The sequence below is a fragment of the Rosa chinensis genome, chromosome 2 (genome assembly GCF_002994745.2).
Source record: "Rosa chinensis cultivar Old Blush chromosome 2, RchiOBHm-V2, whole genome shotgun sequence".
In the NCBI taxonomy this organism is placed as follows: domain Eukaryota; kingdom Viridiplantae; phylum Streptophyta; class Magnoliopsida; order Rosales; family Rosaceae; genus Rosa; species Rosa chinensis.
In genome coordinates, this window is record NC_037089.1 from 72,176,144 (window position 1) to 72,195,404 (window position 19,261).

General features: G+C 38.4%; 2 protein-coding genes across 2 annotated transcripts; one reads left to right on the top strand and one right to left on the bottom strand.

The window, feature by feature from the left end:
- The first annotated feature begins 2,414 nt into the window (after nt 1-2,414).
- On the top strand, nt 2,415-9,980 carry LOC112186163. The gene is made up of 22 exons (XM_024324517.2): nt 2,415-2,682; nt 2,772-3,305; nt 3,485-3,732; nt 3,816-3,899; nt 4,053-4,187; nt 4,285-4,406; nt 4,694-4,858; nt 5,112-5,217; nt 5,437-5,542; nt 5,646-5,756; nt 5,949-6,112; nt 6,263-6,380; nt 6,689-6,913; nt 7,396-7,586; nt 7,726-7,893; nt 8,032-8,137; nt 8,309-8,446; nt 8,545-8,703; nt 8,856-9,065; nt 9,164-9,358; nt 9,442-9,513; nt 9,626-9,980. The coding sequence occupies exons 1-22, from the start codon at nt 2,635-2,637 to the stop codon at nt 9,782-9,784; spliced, it is 3,564 nt and encodes a 1,187-aa protein (XP_024180285.1). The 5' UTR covers nt 2,415-2,634; the 3' UTR covers nt 9,785-9,980.
- A 236-nt stretch (nt 9,981-10,216) lies between these two features.
- LOC112186164 (flowering time control protein FPA) lies at nt 10,217-18,705 on the bottom strand. Its single transcript, XM_024324518.2, has 4 exons — nt 18,500-18,705; nt 18,103-18,405; nt 12,372-13,588; nt 10,217-11,645 (listed from the first exon to the last, which is right to left on the bottom strand). Exons 1-4 carry the CDS (start codon nt 18,500-18,502, stop codon nt 10,433-10,435), a joined length of 2,736 nt encoding a protein of 911 aa, XP_024180286.1. The 5' UTR covers nt 18,503-18,705; the 3' UTR covers nt 10,217-10,432.
- Nucleotides 18,706-19,261: the final 556 nt, after the last annotated feature.

Sequence of the window (19,261 nt, forward strand, 5' to 3'; positions counted from 1 at the left end):
ATTGTGGCCTCGACAGCATTGCTTCTGGATTCTGCTAGCCTTGGGAGTCCAAGGGGTTTCATGTTATAGTTCCTTTTCTTCTCAAAAAAAAAATTGATAGAATAAGCTAAACTTATGTGGCACATTACACATATATAATAACAACGATAACATGCATTTTAGAAGTCAATAATATTGAGATTGAGTTGAACTTATGTTGCACATGACACATACATAAGAGCAACAATATTGTTATGGAACTTGATGCAAAAAAAGAAATTTGAACTTCTTCGTTTAATTTCCCACTCCAATACCCTATTATTTTTAGGGAAAATGCTCATTTACCCAATTTTAGGGTTAATTAACCCCACTTACCCAAACACTCTAAGAGATTTGCGGAAAATGATGACTTTGACTGCTAGGTAAAATGAACTTTTTGAAAAAAAGGAACGATCTCCTTAGTGAAAATGGGAAAGTAAGATTTGGCATGTAGGTAAATTAGAATCTTCCTAAAAGTAGGATCCGTTTCGGGCAAAAAGGGCAAGGTAAGAAATCACGTGTAGCGGTGTAGGTAAAACGGAATTCTTGCAGATCGAGCAGGTTTTTATTAGCTAAAACGGTAAAGTGAGATTTCACACTTAGGTGTGGTAGAACTTGTGAAAAATTTCACTCTTTCAGAGCCTTCGCTTCTCACCTCACTACGGTCGAGCACTTCACTGCCACCTTGCCGTCCTCTTCATTTCGTTCCTTGGGTGGAAGACTATTTGAAAAGTGGGATTCTTCGGGGAAGATCCTTTTTTTTATTCGTTTTCAGCCAGACACAATATTTTATATATATATTTTGCCATAATACCCAATTAAGTATTTTTTTATTGCTTTTTTTTTAGGACAATTTTTCCTTCTTCTTCTTTATCACTTAGAGAGAGAAGTCATCGGAGACCTCGCCAGACTCCAGTGACGGGTGGCCAGCCGTAGACTCCAATGACCGAAATCAGCCAATCGGTGACCGGAATCCAGCAACTGGAATCCCAAATCCACCTACTGAATTCCGGCGTTCAATTTTATTGCCCCCTAATCATACCCAGTAATCATATTATTGCTAATCATATTATTGCCTCTCAATAATCATATTATTGACCCCCACTAATCGTATTATTGCCCCCAAATAATCAACGTGCCTTCCCGACGAGGCAATCATTGAGATCTTCCGGCGACTCGACTAGCCAAAACAGCAATGTTAACCTAGACAAACCATGGGCTAGCCAAAGGAGTACCAAGATGTGATGAAATAGTAGACCAATCAATCCCAAAAGAACCGATTCCAAGGCCATCCAAGGCATATGATGTAGTACTAGCTCGTCCACATCGTCCTGACCCACAATGGCATCTCAACGACACCGTTTTTGACTTCCACGCTCAGAAAAGGACAGAGTACGTACTTGACTTCTTTGACTCACACTTCTTCTCTTCCTCTACAACATTTTTCTCATCATTTTTTACTACACCGCCGTCGATTTTATTTATAATTTTCTAACCTTGATCAGTAACAGCCTTCGAATTGAAAGCATAAATCGATACATATCTCCCGTACACTTCATCGAAGAGGTTCAGGAAATCCCAAGCAGAGCTTATCAGAGACGGCGGCGGCGGCAGCAAAATGGGAGGTCAAAACGACGCCACTTGAACTCAAATCGCAGTAGCGGCAAATAGAGCCATCGAGGATGACGCTGCACCGCTTCGACAACGCGTCGAGTAGCTCGATCTGTCACACACAGAGGCCAAGGCAGGGTTGGGCGGGGCGATCAGATCTAGCACGATGGAGCATGTGGGGATTTGGCGAGAAGGGTAAGAAGAAGAAGTGGGCTTCGTCCTCTAGTTCCGGATCTACTATGGCAGAGAGAGAGAGAGAGAGAGAGAGAGAGAGAGATGAGTTTCAGTTTAATGGATAGGGCAAACCGTCAATAAATGTTAAATTGGGTAAATGGGAATAAAAAACTCTTAGTGGAGCAAGTAGATATTTTTTAGGCTCAAATTGTGTAAATGATCATTATCCCTTATTTTTATTTTATAATTTACCCATATTATGGTGCATATTTATTAAGAAACTATTAAATAAAAGGGATATGCATTGTTTATCAACTAAAACCTCTTAGATTCAAAAAAGAAATATCAAACATAAGACCTCAAAATTTTCTTTTGATTAAAAATAAACTAAAATTGAGCTCTTATATTTCATAATAACAAGAAATGAACGGTTAAATTTTGTTTAGATTTGAGAGAGAAAAAAAAAAGGGTAGAAAACAAGGAAAGCCTCCATCTCCAAATGAAAAGGTCCCTTTTAAATTATTATTAAAAGAAATAAAATAAAAGTGTCCCTTTTACGTTTTGCAAAAAGAAATCCAATAAAGGTCAAACTAGCCGTTGCAGACGACATCACCACCACCACTACCTTACAGCTACACACACCACCGACCTACGCTCTCTTCTTCTTCTTCTTCTTCTTCCTCTTCCTCACCTATCTCTCTTTCTCTCTCTCACCTCCATTATCACTTTTTCTCTTCACTCTTCAAATCTTTCAGACCAAATTAACCAAAACCCTTCTTCAATCTCAAACCCTCCAAAACCCAAAACCCCATTCTCTCCTCAAATCCCAAAATGTTCACAGAAGGCCTCGACGAAAACGCAATCAAGTGGATCAAACAGGTACCCAATTCAATTCAACTCTCCCTTTTTGCAAAAACCACACAAAGTTTCCATCTTTGACTCAAATTTCTGCTTTTGATTTCTTGCAGGGATCAGACCTAGACCTACCGGAACAACCACCGCCGCCGCCGCCGCCTCAGATTCGGTCACCGCTCGCCGAGAAGCTCACCTCCGACCGTTTTCCCAAGTCCCCATTACTCTTCAGCTCCAATACCTCCGGCCATGCTCTGCCCCCACTCAAGTTCCACGCCGGTCTGCTCGCGCCTCACAGCTTGGTGGCTCCGTCGTGCCTGAGCAGCGACATGGACGTCGAAGACGACGACGACGAGAGCGTCGATTCGGTCTCCGATGACTATTCCGGTGCTAATTTCTCTGATGAAGAATCGAAAGCGCAGACGGAGTGGTATCAGGAAGAAGAGGAGAGTGTTGGGTATAGTAATAAGGGTAGGTCTGGATTGAATATGGGGTTTTTGAAGGAGGGTTTAAGGGTTGAAGTTCCTGGGAATAATTTCAGAAGGTTTACTGAGAGTGAGGTGGGGTTTAAGCAGAGATTTCCACCCAAAACTTATACACCTTCAACTGCCAATCAGCTTCTGAAAAGGGTTCATCTTCGAAATGTCAATGTAAGAGTTGGTGCTCTCGTTTCATTTGAGAATTGGTTTTATAGATTGGGAAAGTTTTGTTTGTTATTTCGAATATTGTGTTGGTTTGTAGGAGACTAATTGAATGTTGAGTTGATGCTTTTCTTTCATTAAGTTCATTATTTGTGGTTTTGAATTTTGTGTTGGTGGGATTGGTGTAGGCGACTACTCCAAGTGGTGATGAATGTGGGATGGTTAGAGATTCTTCAGACTTGGGAACTCCAAGTGCGCCTCCCATTTTTGAGATTGCAAGTGATGAGAAGGGCTTTGAGGTTGAGAGTGAATCAAGGGAATGTGGAAGTGAAAATTGGACTTGCCCACTAAGGGAAGAAGTGGGACATGGTGAGAGTGTAGAAGGTTTAGCGGATGTCTGTACTAGTACTTTGAAAGCTTCTGAACTTGATGACAGGTATGGAAGCAGTGAATTATCTTCTTTGTTCTGTTTTTGATAGATATAGGGTTATAGAATTGTCTGACATTTATGTTCTGCAGAGTCAACGAAAGCATAGCTGGAGAAACAAAAATCCCTTCTGTGCAAGCCAGCCGATTGGACCACTCATCTTATTATAGTACCAGGTATGCCCAATGTTTAATTTCATATGAAGTCAGATTAGATTAAGGGGCATGTACAATGTAGTAGCACAGAAAAGTAATATTAGTTTTGTTATTATTGAATTTGGTAGATATTCATTTTCATTTTTTTATGGCATCTTAATACAATCATTGCAGTGGTCAATATGCCTGGCAAACGTTGGTTGCACATGAGGCATGTATACGCTTATGCCTGCAAGCATGGGCAAGAGGCTGCACCGAGGCACCCGACTTTCTCCGTGATGAGTGCCTAGCTCTTCGAAATGCCTTTGGGTTAGCTATCTCCTCTTGATGATGGCTATATTTTTAGTTACATGTCTGGTTCTCTGCTTTGAATTGACATTTTGGCTTTACACTCTTACTTTTACAGACTAAACACCTTTTTGCTGCAACCCCGAGGTATGCAACCACTAGAGGCAAAGACTAGTAGGAATGGAGAACAAATTTCCCATCCGAGGGCAAAGAAGGTGGTTGGAAAGATAAGAGTAGAAGGTATGATCTAACTAACTCAATTTATTAGTTAGTTATTACGAATGGACTAAGATATACTGTTCATTTCAAAAGATACATTGCCCCTGTATTTGAACTTCAACATGCCTTTTCTGCTAAATACAATTAACTGATTTAATTGTGACTGTTTTGGAACGCAAAAACTATAACAGAGATTTGTAACTATTTCTTAAAACTAATAGAGGGCTTCTATGTTAGCATTCAGACATTTAAATGTTATAAACCATATATAGTGCATCTGTAATTTAATAGTCTTGGAATGATGGCAGCGAAGAAACTTCGGGTAATACCAAGAAGGAAACTGAAGAGCACGTTTTCACAGCGAGGTTCAATGTACATACACGCAGGGGCTGAATATGTCCGACATGTTTCATCACTAGTAAAAACCAGCATAAGTTCTTTAAAGTCCTCCTCCTTAGCAGTTACAACAGAAGGTGTGTGCTATCATCAAAACTCTCATGTTCTACTTAATTAAAATTGCTCTTACGGCTTAATCTGAAACTTCCATTAGAGTCCTGCAGCTTTATTGTTTTTAATTAAGATAAGTGCAAATGCATATCTTTGTGCTGGGTCTCTTGGTGGATCTTTTCGATCCCTGTCCCTAAATTTTATAATGCGATTAATAAAAAGGTGATACAACCTTCCATGTGTCGATGGAGGTTAACAATTACTGAATTGGGCTTGCAGAGTCACTTTCATGCATATTCCAACTCAATAGCACCACTGAGGACTCTGTAGTGGAGCCAAGTTCAGCAATTTGCTTGCGCCCCGGAAGCGGTGATTACCATGTCTTGTAAGTTTCCTGTGTACATAATGGGAAACGATCTATTTCTATGCCTTTGTTCACTTCATGTTTAAAGAATTTGAAATAGAATGATTGCAATTCTCATATCTCTTCTGGATTAGTACTGGAAGTTCTGTTGCTACCCTAAAATGTAGGTCAGCCCCTTCAGGTTGACAGATCATATTATGTTAAAAGTGGATAATATTGTATATATTCATGTACTTTCAGTTTCCCAGAGAGTCAAATGGACACTCTTCTGGTGGAAGTTCAAGACACGAAAAAATCAGTCCAAGGTCGAACCAGAATTCCTATTTCCTCCTTGATAGATAACACTGTATGCATTCCTCTCCTATCAGCCAATGTCAAATTTCTTGAAAAGAAAACAATATTTTTCTACCATCAACATGTTCTTTGATATGATATTCTTGAATATGCAGAGTGATAAAGTCCGGTGGTGGCCTTTACACCATGATGATCAAGAATGTATTGGGAAGATTCAGCTTTCCGTTGGTAGTACAATAACAAATGATGAAGCTAATCATATAAAGGTTTCATTTCTTCCAACTCAGCTCCATCGAAGCAATCTTTGGTCGCCCATTTCATTTCTTACTGTTTCAGTCCAAGAATATTGATTGGTATTTTAATTTCATCATTAGTGGAATGCATGAAAAAGTGTAGGTAGCCATACCTGTGTGTAAGTTTACCTAGGTTCTCATATGTACTCTTTTGACATATTATAGAGCGGACCAGTTGCAGAGACTCTAGCCTATGATCTATTGTTGGAGGCTGCTATGCGAGCACAAAATTTTCATTCCCGAAACTTGCGGTTGCATGGACCATGGAAGTGGTTGTTGGAGGAATTTGCAGACTATTACGAAGTTTCCAAGTCATACACAAAGCTGAGGTACTAATGTACCTTTTGTCAAAATTTAGTAAATAGCATTATTGATGTGAAAACATTATGGTGCTTCTGACCAGAAACAAAGAAACGGAAAAATTATTCTCCTCTTCAAAGATTGCATAACACATTCACTGCCCTCTATTTTCTTTGTAGATATCTTTCACATGTCATGGATGTGGCAACTCCAACAAAAGATTGCTTAGAGCTTGTGAATGAATTGCTTGTACCTATAATAAAGGCCAGGAGTGAAAAATGTTTGACGAGGCAGGAGGTATGGCTCTACAGCTAACAGGAAACATTTCCATTATTCCTATTTACACCTATTTCTTATTGGGTTATATTGGGTATGTGCTTTTCTTTGTATATCTGCAAGTTGTTATATTGGGTTATGAATGGAAGTCCATTCATAACCCAATCTAATCTTGTTACTTTAAACTGGGACATCTACTTGTTTTCTGTTGCAATAATTTGTTTACTGTGTCCCACACACTATCATTCATTGCTATTCATTTTATGTGAGAACGGATCTTAATCTTTTTTTTTTTTTTTTTTTTGGGATTTGATCTTGGTTTCTTGCAGAAAAGTTTACTGTTGGATTGTGAAACCCAAATTGAAAGTCTTTTGGCAAGTGTTTTTGAAAACTATAAGTCACTAGATGAAGGCTCTCCTTCTGGGTTAGCAGACATGTTTGGTCCAACTCCAGAGTCTGCAGCGCCAGCTCTGGCTCCTGCAGTACAAGTTTACACTCTCCTTCATGATATCCTTACTCTGGATGCCCAGACTATGCTGCGAAACTATTTGCAGGTACATGAAAAATCTATATGATATGTATTATGTACTCATGTTTCTGTAAGGGGGATTGTAAATGTATGAATAGTCAGGATGAATTTGGAAGTCTTAGTTTCCTATCCTCAATATCTATAACATAAACTAGAGAATAATCAGAATATGCACCAACCACGTGAACATTTCAAAATTACTTCATCATGCCTTATAAATTTGGTAAAACTTGGTAGTTTCCCTGATCTTATTTTTGGTGAAATTTGAAATAGAGAAAGGAAACAAGGTTTATTTTTCCACACACAGTGACTTGTTATTACTGAATTCTGTGCATACTCAAATATTTTAGAAGCAACAGTTGAAAACAGGCTTTAGCTTCTTTTCTTCTAGAGTCTAGAATGTAGATGTGACTTTCTGCCAAAACAGGCCTCTTGGGTTACTTTACACTGCATTTTGATTGCCTTCTTGGGGCAAATTGAAGTCTTAACAAATGTATATTTTAACAGATGGCAGCCAAAAAACGATACCGGAAACACATGCTTGAGACTGATGAGTTTGTGTCAAGTAACTCTGAAGGTTTCCTTATGGATTCCATATCCATCTCAACTGCATATTTGAAAATGAAGAATTTGTGTACAAATATACAAAAGGAAATTCAGGCAGACATCAAGATCCACAACGAGAATGTACTCCCCAGGTGCTGACCTTTCTTTTTTGCATCTAATGCAACTCATTCTTCAACATTATAGTTCAATGCGATACTATGAACTTTTTCCCCATCAACTTTTAACTCTAATTATTTCATATATATTCTAACAAAGTTTACCTTTTTCCAGTTCAATTGATCTCTCGAACATCACCGCTGCCATTTACAGCACAGAATTGTGCAACAGGCTTCGAGCATTCCTTGCTGCCTGGCCCCCTTCTGGTCCACAGCCACATGTAAATGAGCTTTTAGTTGTAGTTGCTGATTTTGAAAGGAACCTTGAATCATGGGATATCAGGTCTGTGAATGAAATATGGGTTAGCATACAGTTAAAAACAAATTGCAGCCAGAAAATTATGTTCTTTCCTAGAATGTAAATTGCTTTCTGATTTAGTGGTTTTTTATTTTTTTATTTTTTTTATTTTTTTTACTTCAGTCCAGTGCACGGTGGTGTAGACTCAAAGAATCTGTTTGACAATTATATAATGCTCTGGGTAGAAGATATGCAACTTAACTTACTTGATCTTTGCAAGGCAGAAAAGGTACCCTTTGATTGACATGCATATGATATCCATTTCTTTTGCCACTCATTCCCCATTTTCCCTCTAATCTCACTTGCCTTCATGACCTCAATCAAAGTTGTGGGGAAGGCAAATGCTCTATTCTGGAACTGTGCTAGCGTTAACCAACTAGATGTCTGGATAATGTTGCAGGTGCCATGGTCTGGGGTGTCAACAAATCATTCCACCTCACCATTTGCTGAGGAAATGTATGAAAAAATCAGGGAGAATCTCATTCAGTATGAAGTGGTAATCAATCGATGGCCTCAGTACTCTTTGATTTTGGAACATGTGAGTTCTTATCTCATCCCTACAGAGTTATACTCCTCGAGTTTGGAACGCATTCATCGATGGTAATACTCATGTCTACTTGTATTGGATTGTTTAAGGCTGTTGCAAATGTGGAAAGAGCAATCATTAAAGCACTGGAGAAGCAATACAATGACATCTTGACTCCATTAAAAGATACTATCCAAAAGAGGCTTAATATACAGGTCCAGAAGCTGACAAGAAGACAATCAGTTACGATCTATTCTGTCCCTAATCAGGTAAGTGAAAATATTCCTACAGGAACTAAACATGGTATCAGAATACAATTGGCATGTGATGTAGAATCTACTCCATCCAGTTACACGCACACACAGATACATGTGTCACAATTCCATATCAGTAATATCTTACCCATATACCTATTCACCAGCTTGGGAAATTTTTGAACACGATGAAGAGAATTCTTGATGTCCTACACTGTAAAGTAGAAGATATCTTAAAGTCTTGGGCCTCCTATCTGCCTGTCATGGGAGATAACAAGAAGGCACAGTTCGGTGAGCAGATGAATGGAATCACAGTTCTATTGAGGACAAAATATAAAACCTACCTGCAGGCAACAGTTGGGAAGCTCATTAGCAATGTAAGTGCCACAAACTAGCATCCTTGTTCTTCTTTTGAAGTACTCAAACTTTTGAACAAACTAGTAAACATTCATGACACTCAAAAATATTGTTTCAGCTGCAAGCTAACCGTAATACAAGGCTCCAAAGGATTCTAGAAGAAACAAAGGAAGAAGATGGAGAAGCTGAGGTCCGTGAAAGAATGCATGCACTGAATTCCCAGCTTGTTGACTCCATTTCCAACTTGCATGAGGTCTTTACAAGTCAAATATTTATTGCAATCAGTCGTGGATTCTGGGATAGAATGGGACAGGTTCGTAAGGAGAAGTGATTTACACACAACACTTACTATGTTTAATCTCTTGATCCTGACACGATTCAATTCCTTTATATCAGATTGTTTTGAAATTCCTCGAAGGCAGGAAGGAAAACCGAGTGTGGTACAATGGATCTTATTATGCTCTTGGGGTAAGCATCTTCAGATATTGGGATTCCTATCAGAGCTAAATCCAACCACTACTTTTTTGTACCGCCAGAATGAGTACTGCATTTTTTTCACTTCACTCTGTTTTGTTTGTAGATATTGGACGATACCTTTGCTTCCCAAATGCAGAGATTACAAGGAAATGCTCTGCAAGAAAAAGACATCGAGCCCCCTCGTTCAGTAATTGAAGCTCGATCAATTCTTTGTAGGGATACACCAAATGCTGCAGACGCATCTACCTACTTCTACGTCTAGCAGGATTGGATCATCTGATTTTTCATGCTGATCGTGGACTTAACCAGTATAGAATTTTCATGAAGATATGATAGTATATGTGTATAGTGCACAATTAGTTCTATTCATTCATTCATTCATATTGGTTGTGTAATAAAAAGCAATAAGATAACTTGTAATAATTTCTTCATATATAAAAAGCAAAATTATTTCTCCATTAATTCTTCAGTCGTACGATTAGTTCATTGAATGATTTGCTCAATAAGATACCACATATTTTTTGAAGACTCGTTAAGATACCACATGTTTCTTGAAAACTAATAAAATACCACATGGATTTTGAAGAAAAATAGTGGAATTTTTGAAAATTTTGGACTCTTTGCCTGAGTGCTAACGCTAACCAGGAATCTTGGGGACAACAGTGCAAAAGGGGACAGCAGAAACCAAGTAATCTACGTGCTGGAAGCCAACAAGAAAAAAAGAAAAATATTAATAATATTCACATCTAATTACAAAGTTTATCAGGGAAAAAGAAAATCTATGTGCAAAGAGTACTCTGATTTTAAACCTGAAATTTCCATTGCATTAGCACTACTACTGGACTGTCAAAATCTAATCAGTCACAATCTCCCACAAGATGAGACTCAACACACTAATATCTGGCGCTTGTCAACTTCCTTTCCCTTGTTGGATTTTCTGAAGTAGAGCTGCTGCAAGCTGTAATGTCGCTTGCATGCGATCTGTTTCTCCACCTTCATTTGTATTGATATTTTGCAGATGTTGATTCCCCCGACCCCCTGCTTGAACATCTCTTTGAACCATTTGAGGCACATGTGATATCTGCTGTTGCGGCTGCTGCAACTCTTGAGCTTGACCAAACTGAGATGTCGTGGGCTCAGAAGTCACCTGATTATTCTGCTGCGCAAATTTCTGGTATGTCCTTGGCAGGTTCTCAGTTTCATGTACTGCATTTCTGAGCCTAAAATCTTCTCTGGTGGATGGATTTGGAATGCTCCCAGACTGACTCTGCTGTCCAAGAAGAGATGCCAATTGGGCAAGTTGCTCCGGTTGCAGGGCTGCAAGAGGCGTAGGTAAAGAAACCGAAGGCTGGGTGTCCTGGAAATTGCTGTTTTGAACACGAGGCATTCCACCAGTAGGGATTGCCTCTTGCAGGGGCCTTTGAATGACCGAGGGATGCTCCTGAAGAACTGGATCAACAGTATTATTGGACACTTGGTTGGGTCTATTTCTAGCAACAGAAACTGAATTCTGTGGGTGGTGAGAAGACCAGTTTGGTCCCAACATAGGGCTTTCCTTATGAAGTGGATACTCATGCCTGTTCTCATTGTAAGGTTCATATCCATTTCCAACACCATGAGCTGAACCAGAAAATGAAGCTGGTCGAATTGATGAAAAGTTCCCCAAGGAAGATAGATTGCTAACTCCTGATTTACTTGAATCAGGCAAAGATGTAAACGGAGGAATGGATACTGAAGGTGTTGGCAATTTCGAATATGGTGGGTCGCCAGCAAATGACAATAATCTAGTATCATTTCTTTCATGTTGCTGGTGATAAGATCCAAAGTTGGAACTAGGCTGGTCTAACCTCAAAACAACACCAGAGATGCTGACTTTCCCAGGTACCTTCAGCACTTTCTCTGAGAACTCTGATGGGGGTACAAGAAACAAGGTGGTCCTGTCATCCAATTTAGCAACGGCTGCTCGCTGCTTCTCCCCAAGATAATGCATAAATTCATTGTAGTATCCAATATCAGCATCACTTCCAGGGGAAAAGAACACAACCCAAGCACTGGTTGCTTGATCGTAATGCTTAGAAAGCATATCTAGACCAGTCCTTGCAGTACAATCTAAAAACTCAGGCCTGCAGCATAGCACCAGTGATAACAATGATTTAGATCCAATATCGATCCAATATCAAAACATCTGAACAAATTTACTCTATTTAGAAGAATTGAAGATTGCGCAACTAAGTTTCCACATCAGACAGACTCAAGAACATCAAGAAAAGTTCAAACATGAAGCGAAAACACATATGATTTTGGACCAAGCCAATCAAACAAAATTAGGAAAAGCCTTCTAATTATATAAACATACATACAATTAGAAGCTTTTAAATCAGTTAAGACCAGAGATGATTGTGAAATTTTAATAAATTTGGGTCACCTAATTAACAATGATCCCTCTAGGCTAGAGCATCAGCAACCTACTAGAATACCATTACATGATTAATTAACACTCGGATGCATGGAAAACAGATTAGAATTATTCCATTTGTCGTACTCCTAAATGCACTGTGACATGGAGTAACCAGCTAAACATAAAAAAAATAATGACATACATAGTGGCTAATGCACATTTACTGATGTAAAAGCAAAATAAATAAATAAACAGCATATTACTGAAAATAGTCGAGGCAACAAGGAACAGGTTAACAAAGTGCTCTTTAGACATCCGTGGATCTGTATAGTCTAATCATATCAAGCAGCCATATATGAGGAATACGTGCTTAAACAAGTCACACAAAAAAAAAATTTAATTAATTAATTGAAAGCATCCATATCTGAGGAAAGGAAATTATAGTACTTACAAGTTAATGTCAAGGACCTTCCCCACAGGAAAGCAACGGGCACGACAGACAGGAGTTCCTCCCTTTGCTATAGTCCCTTCCCATTTCCATAGTTCCAAAGACTTCTTTGGTTCAGGAGTGAATCTTTTCCTATCAACAGAACTTAGTAGCTGAGAACCCGCCTGCAAATTACCATAAGATTCTTTCCAAGGGTCACCCCTCTCAACTGGAGGTCGAGATAGATTCATTGGTCGTTCAGGGATTTGTTTGTAACCAAATGGATCAGCCTCAAAGTTTCTATTGGAATTGTCAGCTTGGTGAAAATCAGTGAATAATCTAGGGAAACCATGTTTTTCTTGTTCGTATACAGACATTGGATACTCTGGAAGCTCTTTCTCAGGAATGTAAGACTCTGTCTTCAATTTCTTGGCTCCATGAAAGAAATTAACGTCATCTGGTAAGTCCCATGGTTCTTCATACGGGGGATTTGTTTCAGGAAATCTTTGAGGATAATCATGTAAACGAGCATATTTCTCTCTCGTAGGACTACCCCGATAACCATACATGTCTTGTGAGAGTTCTAGATCAGATACTTCACCGGGCCTCCTCTGTTCAAATGTATTGTTCTCACCTGTCCATAAATTTCCTTTCCTCTTTATACTATAGGGCTCATAACCACCAGAATCCAAAGTTGAGAAATACTGAGGAGATCTGATGCTAAAATCCTCTGTTAAGCTCCCAAAGTTCCTATCTTGTCGAAAGTTCTCAGATGATCCAGAACGACCATTCAACTTCAAATGTGGGGATGGAGTGTCAGTGATTGAATTCCTTCCGCTGTTTGATGAGCTGGTGTCGCTCCTTGCAAAACAAATATGTACACGGGGGTTTCCAAATAATTTTCCTTGAAGAGCCGCTTTCGCTCTGCTAGCTGACATTACACTCCTAAATCGCACAAACGCATAACTACGACCAGGAAAGGCAGTTATCTTCTCAATTTCACCAAATGGTGCAAAAGACTTCCTTAATATAAATTCATCCACCTTCAATAAAGCTGGAAAACCTATCCATAATACTTCACTAGGCTCTGTGTTTTTATCACCCATACTGGATTTTTCTTGATAAAATTGTTCAGGAGTATCTTGGCGTGCTCTAAACTCCCTTTGCAACAAAGGAGATCCTCTTACTGCTGAACGTTGTTGGGAGTAGTCTTCTTCACGTGATGGCACTGATGATTTATCCTGTGATTCAAGATCTCATTAACTTTCTTTTTTGGCTAAAAATATCTCATCAACTTAAGCATATAACAACACGCATATCTTAGGGATATTTAAAATGAGAAAAACAACTGAGCCTAGCTTATGTATTATGCGCAATTAAATCCTGTTTGTCACATGTTCGCGTAAGTTCATATTGAAAGACAAATACAAGTTTAATACAAAGTTACAAACTCTATGACAGGAATCTTCAGAACCCTGAAGTTTTCTCCTACCACTTATTTCAACCGTCTCATGCAACATTAAATCTAAAAGCAGAAACGATCATAGAAGCAGAAATTTTAAACATCCCAAAATATTACTGAAACATTATAATATTCAAGAATAACCAACAGTGAACAATGACCTTAAAATTCTCATACACTACCACTGATCCCCTGGCAGGAAACAAGTCCAACAAGAGTCACAAACCAAGGAAAAGACTCGACAGATAATCTAAACCACTGAATTAAATTGAAAAGAGAAATCAGACATGGGAACAGATAGTGAGGATATCCAAAAAAAAAATTATAGCTTTGCATTGAAATACATCTGATGAATCTATTTTACAGGAAACAAAAGATCAAGTCTTATCAATCCAAACAAAAAATATTTGAACAATGCTCGCCAGATCACGCATATACTTGGTCAATAATTAGCCTCAAGTTAAAAATACAGCACAGTCGTCGAAATGTATGGACAAGACCCCATGCTGCAATCATGTCAAATTGGCAAACTGGAAAACTAACAAGCCCTTTGTGTCAAAATGAGCTAGTGCTGTTTGATGCCAAATCATCCAGATATTCCACAAATTGGACACTTGACTACTATGGCCACATACTTGGTCTACGATTCAATATGCACAATAATAGACAATCACATTTACAGTACAAACAATTAAGCAGAATCTGCCTTCTGTTCAAATTTTTGAAACACTAGTCTTCCCTCCATCAAGTGAAATTATCTAGATGACTCATTAGTCGAAAAGTAACGCTCAAGATACAACAAAACCAGCACACATAATACATATGTATGCCGGACCCATTAAAGTGAAAGCCTGGAGATGCAATTAAGCAGACTGAAAACCAGTAGGGAAAGTCAACAGGCCATGATAATGTAATTAAGATGGCTTCCTTCAAGTACATAAAGTTTGGTTGTAGTGGCAAGAATACCACGTACATAACATGGCAGTTTCTATGCACCAGAATGGATGAAGGAGCAAAAAAGAAAAACTTTTTATTTGTAAACTTCCATTGCTTAACCATTAGGATAAAGACCTGCATTATTTTGACTAAAATTGAATTGGTGAAAACCTATAGACTCGCTGACTGAGGAGCCAAGAAAAAGGGTCTCCAAGCAGAAACTGTAGACCTTGGAAAACATAATGGAACACGATTTAACTGGAGGTGTTGAGAAGTTTCACATTGAAGTAAATTCAAAATATTCCAGCTGTATTGCTGAATGTATGCATCATATTTCAATTCATATTAATCCCTCTTAGATAAACTCTTAATAGATCAAACAATACCTTCTACTGTACCCTGAGAAGTGCATGATATTCAACATCGTGACTAGAATGAAAGATGAATATTGCAGGGTTGAGTCATCTGAAGAATTATGCAAATAGTTGTTGACTTATTATAATGAAATGACTTTCTCATAAGCTTCTTTTTGGTTAAGTTTGAAAAAAAAGATAATGAAGAAGATTTTGTCTATGCTTTTGGTTCTGGAGTCTGAGGTGAACATCTTGCCACAAGTTTGATTGCTTGATTCTATCAATACAAGATTTCTCTTTTTTCACCTCATAGGAATGAAGACTAAATAGACCATTTAATGACGCAATAATCATAAGATTCGACAATGGATACAATTTTAATTTATAAAAGGATTTTTTTTTTTTTTGTCACGATGATAAAATGATGTTTGAAGTGTGAGTATCAGTCAGATTTCTGGTCATTCACATGCAATATGCAGTCATTGGTTGTGCTGCATTTTAATCCAACATACAGAACATACTTCAAGACCAATTAACCCATAATGTTCAACTATGAGTGGTGCATCTCATGGTTTTATATCACAATATTATGCATATGTTATTAATCCAAACTCTACTAGTCGATTGAAGACTTGTATGAACGGGCAACACCAACAATGCACTGTCATCTCAGCTATATTCCAGAGATAAACAGAATTTAGAGGTGCACTGGACCTTGCCTAGACCTTTTATGAACCTTGTAAAAATATCTCGAAACAAGAATCCTCTTCCAAGTCTCTCATGCTTTCGAAAAAAGTAAACCCACCCATGTCTAGCTGCATGCAATCTATAATTGGCCATGCTTGGAGAGATTGCATATGTAAACGTTATTTTCATGCTATTGCATATAAAGGTAACTAGTTATACTGAGTAGCTTGCAGTTCAAGGGATTTTGATGTTTGCCAGTTGTGGAATCATTTTCATGTGATAGACGATATCTAAGATTGGATATGTGATATGAATATTATCGGTCTTGGTGCTAATTGGTCTCCTTTTTTGAAAAGAGATGTACAAAGAAATTTGCATTTGTTAAAAAATATGTTAAGGGCTTGTTACTTATCCAGTATAACAAATATAATATGCCTTTATAGTGAATTATTCCTGTCTCATTTATTCCTTAGGAAAAATACTGGATGTACTGATTCATAGTTTTGATGAACATCCGGCCATACACACACTCTTTTTCTGTTGTATGCTTATTCTTTGTTTATTTCTTTTAGGGGGCTTGTTACTTATCCAGAATAACAAATAAAATATGCCCTTATAGTGAATTATTCCTGTCTCATTTATTCCTTGAGAAAAATACTGGATGTACTGATTCATAGTTTTGATGAACATCCGGCCATACACACACTCTTTTTCTGTTGCATGCTTATTCTTTGTTTATTTCTTTTAGGGAAAGCATCTTTACCTGTTTTTTCTTTACAAAAGGATAAGATATGGAGGCGTATTCAATATTTATTTTCAATTGTTCACAACTATCTTATGGACAGATTCTTTTAAGATTCTATAAAATCTCAAGAAATGCGTTAAGTTGCAAATTAAGACGTAAATGCTTTTAGACAAAGGAGAAGGAATAACAGACAATAGCAAGAAACAAAGTCTGAAGTTAAACTTGCATATGTTGAATTTTAAGGGGTATACATTAATACTGGCCCCATCTAAACAAGCTGTCAAACTAGAGAAGATACATAAAAAGGAATTTTTAAGTACACACATCTCATAATCAAATAACAATTGGTATATCTTGCTCTCTTAAGTGGAAAATAGTTTGACATGAATGTTCAACAAATTCCAGTAATAAAAAGCAATCTCAGGCTTACATAAGCAGAGTTTAAACTCTGGAAAATATAGCTTCACATCTCTTCAAAACTTCATGAATTTAAAGTACGTAGCTAGAAATGCCATTCTCTAAAGGCTCAAACATACAAGCAGTAAAGCAGATCAACTCTTACAATTTTTCCCTAGATGAGACCCTGGTACTACCAACTAGGTAAGATGTTGAAGGATAACAAGTTCTTTGTATTATAGACCCTGGTACTACCTTCTCTTTTCTATGGTAAGTTTGCAAACGGAAGACTACACTCGCAAATTCATCTGTACAATTAATATTCTGGCATTATGTATAAAATGATACCCAATCATTAAGTTCACATGAAGCAGTGTCTTCACAATCACACTTTGAACTTTAGAAGTCCAGCCTGAACCTGGTCTAATTATCAAATCTCCATAACTATACATATGACTATTAAGACCAGCAAAGTTGACATAGAGTAGAGATAACTCCAGTTAGACAAGATCGATAGAGGTGAAATAAAATGGTGTGGTTTGCGCTCCTTTTCAGAATTAATTGAAGGATGGCAGTGGATATGGATATGAATATGGATGGTATTATTCTAGGCACAGTATGTACCACCCCTGCCATTCTTTGGTTCTGCAGTTAAACTTCAATTTGTCCAACTTGTACATGTTTCCAACAATTCTTAAATATAAGGACAGAAAGCGTTGGTTTCCTGTTATTCACCATACTTCTTAGTTAGGCATGTAAAACAGAACATTCTTGTTCACTGCTCAAGTTAAGTCAGTATGTGATTACTGATTAGACATTTGGAAATAAAAAGAAAAGGCAAGAGATTGGCTTGCATTCTATTGCATGACTGACTTTCAATTGCTCCCCCACTTAGCCTTAGAAATGTTGCACACATAAAAGGGGGACTCAAAAGTTTTAGTTATATAAGCCTTCTTATGATGCTGGTTTACAGTATCTGATCGATTTTTAATTCAGCTGAATATGAATGGTAGATTAGTTTATTTGCTGCAGTAACAATTTTCCAAGCTCAGAGATGATGAAACTAGGCTGCTATGGTTGCCTTTAATTTCGACAAAGGAAGTCATATACACACCACATACACAGTGCATAGTTACAAGGCAGAAAGTAAAAAGCATCCAGTAAAAAGTAACTAACCGCCTTGGTAAACTCGACCCTGAGCGGGTTGCCTGCAACAGGAAAGCCCTGAAGAGCCTCCATGGCGGCGATTGCGTCATCCTCCCTGTTAAAATTGATGAAGGCGTAGCTCCGGCCGGGCTGGAACGCCACGCTTTCCAGGTCTCCGAACTGCAAAAAGTGACGTGTCAGGTCGTCCTCGGTGATACTGTGAGAGAGATTCCCGATCCACAAGTGTCTCGACGGCGGCGCCTTGCTGCCGCCCTTGCCGTCAAAACGCCGCGTTCCGCCGCTCAGCCTGTCGCGTCCTCCGCCCCGACCCGCCTGATAACCCGATCAAACACAAAAAGCAAATCCGAATCAAATCAACTTCGAAGTTCCAGAATCGAAAGCAAGCGGCTTCGTTAGAGAAACTTACCATAGTGTTGAGGAATATGTACAATACGAATGGCTTCTCTCTCTCTCTCTGTGAGAGTAAAGAACAAAGGCGTAGAGCGAGGGTGAGAGTGTGACTGTAATCTCGGCCTGCGCAAATTTACGGTTTAGGGTTTGGGTATTGGGGGTTGAGCAACCAAGTGTTTGTATAGGAGAAAGCTCCTGCGCAACGAATTTATATGTTTTTAGTGGACGATTTCGCACGGTACCAATCAGCTTTTTATTTATTTTTTGTTTTTTTCCTTACGCGGATATAAAAAGTCTTTTTATGAGAGGAAGACTAACTTACACCTCCGCGTCACGGCTGGCCTATGAAGTATGAACTTAACCATGACGAACTGATGTGGGACACGTACCAAGTCTCCACAACTCTCAGGTTTGAATTTTTGTAGGAGAATACAGATCGAGTGACCCAATGCAAGATTGCTGGCGGCGGGGATCGAATTTAGATTGAGGCTCAATTACAAATACGCTCATACCACCAACTGAACGAATCCACGTTTGTAATTTGTAAACAAAGAATTTATATGTTCAATGGAGGGTTTGGCACATTACCAATCAGCTTTTTTTATTTTTTATTAGGGGAAATTACTGGTCACTCCCTGTACTTTTAGGGTGTCGACAGTTCAGTCCCTGCTATCCTAATTTCAACAAGTTACTCCTCAAACATTCAAATCTCACACAATTTGGTCCAAAATGACTATTTTGCCCCTCCCTTCCTCTTTTTATTTTTTATTTTTCTCTC

Excerpts from the sequence above, each read along its gene's own strand:
- LOC112186163 (XM_024324517.2), top strand. The coding sequence starts at position 2,635 with ATGTTCACAGAAGGCCTCGACGAAAACGCAATCAAGTGGATCAAACAG. Across the intron at positions 3,306-3,484 it reads TTCATCTTCGAAATGTCAAT|GCGACTACTCCAAGTGGTGA; the intron begins GTAAGAGTTGGT and ends GGATTGGTGTAG. Across the intron at positions 9,066-9,163 it reads TTGGGAAGCTCATTAGCAAT|CTGCAAGCTAACCGTAATAC; the intron begins GTAAGTGCCACA and ends ATATTGTTTCAG.
- LOC112186164 (XM_024324518.2), bottom strand. Across the intron at positions 13,589-18,102 it reads GGGTCGAGTTTACCAAGGCG|GATAAATCATCAGTGCCATC; the intron begins GTTAGTTACTTT and ends CTTGAATCACAG. Across the intron at positions 11,646-12,371 it reads AAGGTCCTTGACATTAACTT|GCCTGAGTTTTTAGATTGTA; the intron begins GTAAGTACTATA and ends GCTATGCTGCAG.